The sequence below is a fragment of the Nicotiana attenuata genome, unplaced genomic scaffold (assembly GCF_001879085.1).
Source record: "Nicotiana attenuata strain UT unplaced genomic scaffold, NIATTr2, whole genome shotgun sequence".
NCBI lineage: Eukaryota > Viridiplantae > Streptophyta > Magnoliopsida > Solanales > Solanaceae > Nicotiana > Nicotiana attenuata.
The window spans coordinates 217,460-225,875 of record NW_017671431.1 but is presented as its reverse complement, the minus strand read 5'-3'; the positions used below and the strand labels follow the sequence as shown (position 1 = coordinate 225,875).

The 8,416-nt window shown below is 37.8% G+C and overlaps 1 protein-coding gene across 2 annotated transcripts; it reads right to left on the bottom strand.

The window, feature by feature from the left end:
- Positions 1 to 2,003: 2,003 nt before the first annotated feature.
- On the bottom strand, positions 2,004 to 8,206 carry LOC109208249. 2 transcript variants are annotated; one of them, XM_019371327.1, is made up of 4 exons: positions 8,133 to 8,206; positions 7,768 to 7,939; positions 2,625 to 3,285; positions 2,004 to 2,532 (listed from the first exon to the last, which is right to left on the bottom strand). In XM_019371327.1, the coding sequence occupies exons 3-4, from the start codon at positions 3,217 to 3,219 to the stop codon at positions 2,390 to 2,392; spliced, it is 738 nt and encodes a 245-aa protein (XP_019226872.1). In that variant the 5' UTR covers positions 3,220 to 3,285; positions 7,768 to 7,939; positions 8,133 to 8,206; the 3' UTR covers positions 2,004 to 2,389. The 2 variants fall into 2 exon arrangements, with proteins under 2 accessions (XP_019226872.1, XP_019226871.1); XM_019371326.1 differs by lacking the exon at positions 7,768 to 7,939.
- Between the last annotated feature and the right edge of the window lie 210 nt (positions 8,207 to 8,416).

Here is an 8,416-nt window from a genome sequence, read left to right as displayed (position 1 = left end):
ATCAATACAAGGCATGCAGATCCGCAAAGTATTGGAGATCCACATGCCCATTCATTTTGCTGTTAGTTTTACAATTTTCATAAAAGTAACACTTATAGTTTCTACTTATTGAAAAAATGTACCTTCTATATGTGTAAGAAAGTGGTCTTTTTTGTGAAAACTTGAGGTTCTACCCCCGTTGCTTCCCTTGCTATAATAGTGACGGAAACACCATCTTTCTGTGCCTTTGATATGTTCTCATGTAGCACTTCTTGATATGTTGGTTTCTCTTGTAACGCAAGGTTGGTGGACGAGCTGCCTCCATTTATTTTTCTTGTATCTTCATTTCCTTTTTGCGCCAAATCACATCCTTTCGATCAACTTTCATCCAAATACGTTCATACACCTAAGAAACACGTAATAAGTATAAACCACTATAATAATCATGCAATCTTCAGCAAATCACACAATACGTAGGACGTAAACATACTTAAAATATATACTTTTTGAGTATATATTATCCAGGGTAACGGGAAGATTGACGAAGATGTCGCGCATCGCATTGGAGCAGGATGGATGAAGTGGAGGCTCGCTTCCGGTGTTTTGTGTGATAGGAATGTGCCGCTAAGACTTAAGGGTAAGTTTTATCGAGTGGTGGTTCGACCGGCTATGTTGTATGGGGCTGAGTGTCCGCCAATCAAGAACTCACACGTGCAGAAGTGAGAGTAGCAGAGATGAAGATGTTGAGATGGATGTGTGGGTGTACCAGGAGAGATAGGATTAAGAATGAAGCTATCCGGGACAGAGTGGGAGTAGCCTCCGCGGAGGACAAGATGCGGGAGTCGAGGCTGAGATGGTTCGGACATGTTAAGAGAAGAAGCATTGATGCTCCTGTTAGGAGGTGTGAGAGGTTGGCCATGGAGAGTTTGAGAAGAGGTCGAGGTAGGCCTAAGAAGTATTGGGGACAGGTGATTAGGCAGGACATGACTCTATTTTAGCTCACTAAGGACATGACCCTTTCCTTCATCTTCAGATGAAAGCAGAATCTGAAATACATTGAGATCGCCGAAAAAGACACACAAAACTAGGAGAAGGAAGCAGCACCCAGCTCGATGAATCTGATAGGAGGGTGTGGATGTCGAGTATTAAGGTTAGTAGGTAGTTTATAGCTGTTCATCGATAGTCTTAGTAGCATGCTTGTCCCTTCATATTCTTAGATTTTTATTACGTTATATGGTTTTGTTCGCTTCAGGTATTGTATTCCTTGTTGTTATTATTTGGTACCACTTATCATTTATCTCTCCCTTTTTTTTTATCTTCCATCTTTCTTCCTTCCTTGCTTTCCTCTTCTTCTTCTTGCCCTTCCTGAGCCGAGGGTCTATTGGAAATAGTCTCTCTACCTGCATTAGGTAGGGGTAAGGTCTCCGTATAGACTACCCTCCCCAGACCCCACCTGCTGGGAACAAACTGGGTTTGTTGTTGTTGCAATCACCATTCATTTAGACTAGAATCAAATGAAGGTTTTTTACTAACGCTTCTAGTATACTGACATCAGCGAATATCTTTCACAATTAAAAAAAAATTAAAGAATCTTTTGGAGATGTTATTTCTTATAAAGAGTGGATAAACCTAATTTTTCCCTTCAAAATAGGCTTGAATTATTCCAAATGTGTGAAATTGTTTTGATATCTACTTAGTGGTACAAAACTGAGATTATTACATTATAAGAATTTGTAAAAACACCTTAACCGTCAATATATGTTTCTTATAAAATATAATATAAACCTTAGTGAGGTTGAGTTACCAAGTATGTCTAGTAGTTGGAGTTAGCAGGTAACCGAGTGAATGATCAAGATACGTACAAAAACAAAACAAAAAACCAAAAAAAAAAAATTAAATAAATTCAAGGCCCTCTTATTAAGGTTTTGTTTTAGGCCACCAAGTCTGGAGCATAGTGAAAGTTCAGAATGAATACTAAATAAACAACAGAACACATTAAACACTACAAAGCAAGAGTATCCATGTTATCAATAAAATGAGATCATACTTGATATGTTATTGGTTTTCCCATATATTCATATTCATCTAGCAGTTGCTTTCCTTTCAAACCATACACTAGTTCCAAACATCTTTTCTAACCATAATCTAGCTCCAAAAATCCATAACAATAACATAGAAAATACTTTACACTTGATATACTGTAAATTTAGAATAATGTACAAGCACTGGAATAGTGAAACAACTAATTACATCATTATGCAGTTCAACAGTTATATTATCTCAGGCATTGATGAAATGGAATTTGCAGAAATGTCTTGTTCGGCAAGTGCAATCTTCAACTTTCAACATTCAGATCGCAGCTGCTTCAGCTTCCATGACTAATATAGGATCCCGCGAGTTATTCACATGGCTACTTCTGTAACCATATGAGACGGTCTTTCAAGCATTTTGCAGGTTCCATGATACCGCTGAGCCATCCAAATCCGAAAGATAATTGATTCGCTTGCAAGCTAATGAGGCGTTGCCTGTAAGGTATCAGTATGTTCCTGAGTCCTGCATTTAGGACAAACAACATTACCAAATCAGTCATCGATAGACGAATATAACTTAAATATGGAATAAATCTACGAAGCAATTCTTTGCACCTGAAATGCACATAGTCTTGTAAAGCAGAGCTGTATGAGGATCCCCTCGCGTACTCATGTGAGGCTTCTCCAAACACTCGAGGAATGCGAGGTCTGCCTTGAGAAGCTCAGCTTGGTCATGAGTATCATAGCCCATGTCATGACAATAACAGCAAAAATCCAACCAATCAATAGGTCTTCTGTCCCAAACCAAAGACCCTCCGTCTTTCCCACTTGACCAGTTTGGTCCACAATAATGACCATATCGAGGGAAAAACTGTGAAAGGAAAGCTCTTGGACCTGTATGCCAAGGAACTTTCGAGACATATGGTCTAAAACGTATGGTTGACGTCCGAGCTAGAGAGTCTACACTTTCACGAGATTGTCTGCGCCTTTTCAGCTTCTTGTTGACAGTTGTCGGCATCTGAATATTACCCTCAGATCCTTTGGCCCAAGGAACAAATGAAAACAGGGTCCATTTCCAAAACTTAGCATCAAACTGAGCCTTTTGGTTAGGTGCTTCCATTAGGGTACTAGTAGATACAACAGTTGACGCCATATCCTTCGCAGAGTGGGGTTTGAACGACAGGAAATTACTGAGAAATGAAAAATCCATTGCTAGATAGTGGAAGATGCTACCGATACACAACTTCAGCCACCAGAACTTGTATGTTCGGAGTACCTATATCCATACATAGCTGCATCAGATGCAGCAACAATTTCCAGTTGCAATTTTCAAAAGCAATGGACCTGGTTGCTAAGTACCAGATATAACAACAAACTAGAAGAAAGTATCTTTCAACCAATTCATAGAAAAGGGGAGGTTATTCCAGTTCATATGGAAAAGAGACCTCGTTTTCTTCTTCCTTCTTTCTCTTTGGTTGGAGAGAGAAGAAAGTCACTATTGTAGTAATACATCATTTATCCCCTTCTTGCAGACTATTATAAAGGAAGATATTTTGCCGTTGCATTGACTAAGGAAATTCGTAAAATCAAAAGCATTAGGTAACTACTAGTACAGTCCATTTCATTACAAAAAATTTACCAAAATAATATGTGCACTCAAATCACACTATAATAGTAATCTACACTTTATGAGTCATGCTCGAGCCAGAGGATTTGGAGAGAAACATCGAAAGTTCCATACTGGTTTAAATTCAAGCTGACCAAATACTTACATTATGGATTCAGCAAGCCAAGTGAATCATTTCTTGATTAATTAATAAGCAGTTAATCCTTTAAACAATTTTTCTTTAATGATACTTTAGATGAGTGATATGTACAATTAGCAAACCAAAGGCATTTACCTTTTTCTTTTTTTGCTTTTTATTTTTATGGGTAAAACTGCAAAGAAATTGTGCTAAAAAAGAGGCAAGAAGGGGGTGCCGACACTGTACATGGACGGTAAAAAGGAAGCAGTGTAGTTGCTCAACAGCTTCAAGCTCCTTTAGACAACCAGCAAAACTAAAGTTTTCCGCAGGTTTTCATTCTTGACACACCAAAACAATTTAGTCAAATAAAGGGTTAATAAATTGGTGTATGTTCATATAGGCTTCTGTAGAACTCAAGGAAACAGGGATAGAGTCTATAGAACAAATTCTGTTCAAGTTAGGTCGTTAGATTAATACAAGATTCTAGAAACATTCTTCTGTTCCTTTCCTTCCGATTTCACCAAAATAAGCAACAAGGATCATGCACCACATACCTATCCCCAAATTCCACCGTAGCAGTAGTTTCTCCACTTCATGCTTTCCTTTATTTTCATGTTCCTTCCCAACTATACACTTTTAAAGCCTTTCCTTCTCAACCAAAATTATTTTATATTCTTTAGATTTTCACCATAGACAATAATTCCGAAACTAAAATGCATTTTAAATATAGCTTGTTGGCTCTTGCAGATACAATGGTACAGTCTAAATATCTTTAAGAGAAGAGAATGCACAAAATTGGGAGGTCGAAAGTGAGTCCACGTACTACGTAATGCGTTGGCCATGGGTAACCAGTTAAAGGGCAAAAAGGAGCCAAGGGGAGGGGGCTCAGCATAAGTTGTGTAACCGCCTCACCTTATTAACAAAAGTTGTGTAACCACCTCAGATTCCCGGAAGATTGAGGTTTTGCTTAATTTGTCTTTTCTAGGTAAGATATAGAGAAATGCTATACTTTATGATCAAATCTTCCCACACAAAGGATATATATCTTGCTACAAGATGATGATGAATACTAACCCACTAGGTCATTCCATCTTATATTTGATGTTGATTCATCCCTATAGTATGAGTGACAAGGTGTATAGCAACGAATGAAGGAGCAAATCCATTAAGTTAAAGCTTGAATGTAGCCAATCTTAAGTGTTTCCATCAGACTTTTGGTTGACAATATGCCTCTACATGATTTTTTTTCATATGAGGCCTTTACACGATCAAAAACCTTCTGGTTGGAGATTTTTCAAAAGAAATGCATAAATTTTGTTGAAAGGTATACCTCATTCGATGACATGGAGAAGCCCCAAAGGTGCATCTTTTCACATCTTACTAAGATTGTGTCAACAGCTATTCGGGCGACCAAAATCCCTCAAGAAAGTCCAAGTCTTGCACGGGCTTCTCTTCAACATTTCTCACTATTTACATTTAACGAAAAGGCAGAGAATGCTTAATGAAAAGACTCAACTACTGACTTTTGCATTGTGAAGTTGATGCTTCAAAGTAGGGAATTACGTTCCCTTCATCTGGATGCACTTGATTATACCTAACTTGGTCGGATCCTTACTATTGCATTTTCATAGATGCTTTTTCAGCTACTTTGAGAAATACTACTCTTTTTGCAACGAAAATGAGGTCTTATCCATTGGGAGACTTTAAACTTCTTATGAACTTACTTTTGGTTAGACCCCACTGCTTTGGTTCAACGGCAAGGTAGTAGATGTTATAGGCATAGGTCATCTTGAGTTCGAGCGAACCAACTTCGATATTTAAGTGAAGAATGGTAGAGGGATGAACCTATTATCCACCAAGTTACAATGCCGGAAACATACTTCTTGGTTATCTAAGGGAAAAAGGGGAACTTACTTTTCTTTATGTAAAAAGATCAGCGAATCAACCAGTCTTATATCCCAATATGAATCCTCAATAACATTACACACCACTGCCTTGATAGGCACGTCCCGGATTCACCATTCAAGGAATTCATCACAGTTATACTATTTTTATGCTGCCCACGACCTACTGCAACCCTCCTCTTTTATTCATGCTTGAAACTGGCTATACTTTGAGAAACTCAAGCTGACGGATGTTGGTTGTGTAAAAAATGATATGACAAAAACTTTAACCCTTCACCTAACCTAAATGTCTAAGTATATTTCATATTCCATATTTTACATGGATTTCAATTAGTAGTACTATATAGATTAATCTACGATTCATGTGACTACTGATTAAAACAAAATATAGTTCATGTCAGTTAAAGATGCCAGAGCAGGCCACTAGCAAGTTCATATAATAATCAAGACATGTATAGCTATCAAGGTAGGGGTGATCCTGCACAGTTGCAGATGTGGTAGTAAATGCGATATGACCACCGAACGAAGGCCCCCCCCCCCCCCCAACAACCCTCTTAACCAGAAGTCTTGAATTCGAATCTAGGAATGAATCCATTCCCATTCGATAGTTTAGTTGGTTTCGGATACCAGATGCTATACATAAAAAAAGATGCCAAGGACTAATAAAAATACCTCTTTCTCTAGGACAGTAAAAGAGGAACAGAACACACTATATAGAGTCATAGACGAAATATAGGTACTCTTAGGCCTCATTTGTTTGCACTTAATGGAGGTCTGAATCTTAATCATTCCGATCTCAAACATTAAGTGCGTTTGTTTTTAAAATCTGAATCTTAATTATTCAGATCTTAATCATTAAGTGTATTTGTTTTTTTACTTCACAACCACTTAATGGGTCTGAATAGGTCTGTATGATTAAGATCTATATCAGCATCTTAATTTCATTAAAATGCTATCACATATTCATTATTAACTGCCGCCACCGCCTACCATTATCAACTACCACCATGCCACCACCACTACCATACTCAACCACCACCACCACCACCACCACCATCATCCTCAATCATAGCCGCCACCATTATCAACCATCACCACCCACTATCCCCACCACTCCGACCACCATCATTCTCAACCACAATCAACACTCATCCACCTCAACTACCACAACTGACCACCCCATCACCATTAACAACCATTGCCTGTAATGCCCATCTTATAACCTACCACCACCCACCCACCACCTTCCTCAGTCACAACTATTACCACCACCCGCCATTATTAACTATCATCACCCACCACCACCATCCTCAATCATAATCGCCACCACTACCAATCACTACTAACTACTAGCATGAACCACCATCATCAACCAAAACTACCACCAACCACCGCCTCTAGTCGACATTTACCCGTTAGCCATCACCACCAACAACTATCATATTTTGAAAAACTATATATTTTATTGATAAAATATTAGATTAGTTAGTATTTTATTTGAATTTTATGTTTATTAATTTTCAAATAAAGATAAATTTTATACATTCAAATGTTAAAAATCAAACATTCTTAATTATTTCTATTCAGATCTTAATATTCAGATTCAGATGTCTTAATCTTAATGCACATCTTCATATTCAGATGTGTATTCAGATTTAATGATTCTTTTTACATATCACTGAATTTCAAGAAATTTACATGATATACCTAATAAGTGACCTGATTGTGTAATTTTTCATACACTATCATCGCATAGTACTTAAGCTCTTATAAATATGGGTCTCTATATTGCACCCAAGGGTGTGGCCTAATAGTCAATTAAGTGGGCGAGAACCATGAGATTTCAGGTTCAAATCCCAGCAGAGGCAAAAAACACTAGGTGATTTCTTCCCATCTATCCAAGCCTTGGTAGATAGAGTTACCTGGTACCTGTTGCTGGTGGGAGGTGACAGGTATCCCATGGAATTAGTCGAGGTGCATGGCCCGAACACCATCGTTATAAAAAAAAAAACGTCTCTATATTCTTTTATTTCCAGCAAGAACAACAACCCCAGTATAATCTCACAAAGTGGGGTTTGAAGAGGGTGGACCGGTGGAGTGTACGCGTACCTTATCTGCCTTATGAAGGTAAAGAGAATGTTTCCGAAAGATCCCGGCTCATATTTCCATTACCCAAAATTGACCATAAAAACAAGTTTCTTTTTCCATTTCTCTTCTTTTCTTCTTCTCTCCCACTACCCACCGCCTCACCATAAATCAAGAACCAGTAAAACCCAACATGCTAAAAGAGAATACAAATTCAATAACAGAATCACAATAGAAACATATAAGTTGAATATTATAAAAAGACAGACTTTGCACTGAAAGTGAACAGGTCAAAACATAAAGCTAATACCTTCTACAGTTTAATACCCAAAAAAAAGAATGTTAAACTAAAGAAAACAAGATTCAGTATAGTTGAGAGGACAAAGTACCTTAGAATCTTCATTGATTAGCAGTTCTGCACAAAAATGGGTTCATCTGGTGTGTGTGTGAGGGGTGGGGTGGGNCTTTGGTTGGAGATTATTGCTGGTCTGCTTCTAATTATTGTTTGGCTGTGGGAAAATGTGACGCTGAGATGGAATTTCGAAGGTTCTAGCTGCTTAACACGTGTGGTGGGTCCCACTAGTTTTTTATTTTTATATTATACTCCCTTAGGTCCACTTTAATTAATTTTTGGTTGTTTTCACACATATTTGTTAGCATTAATTAACAATAA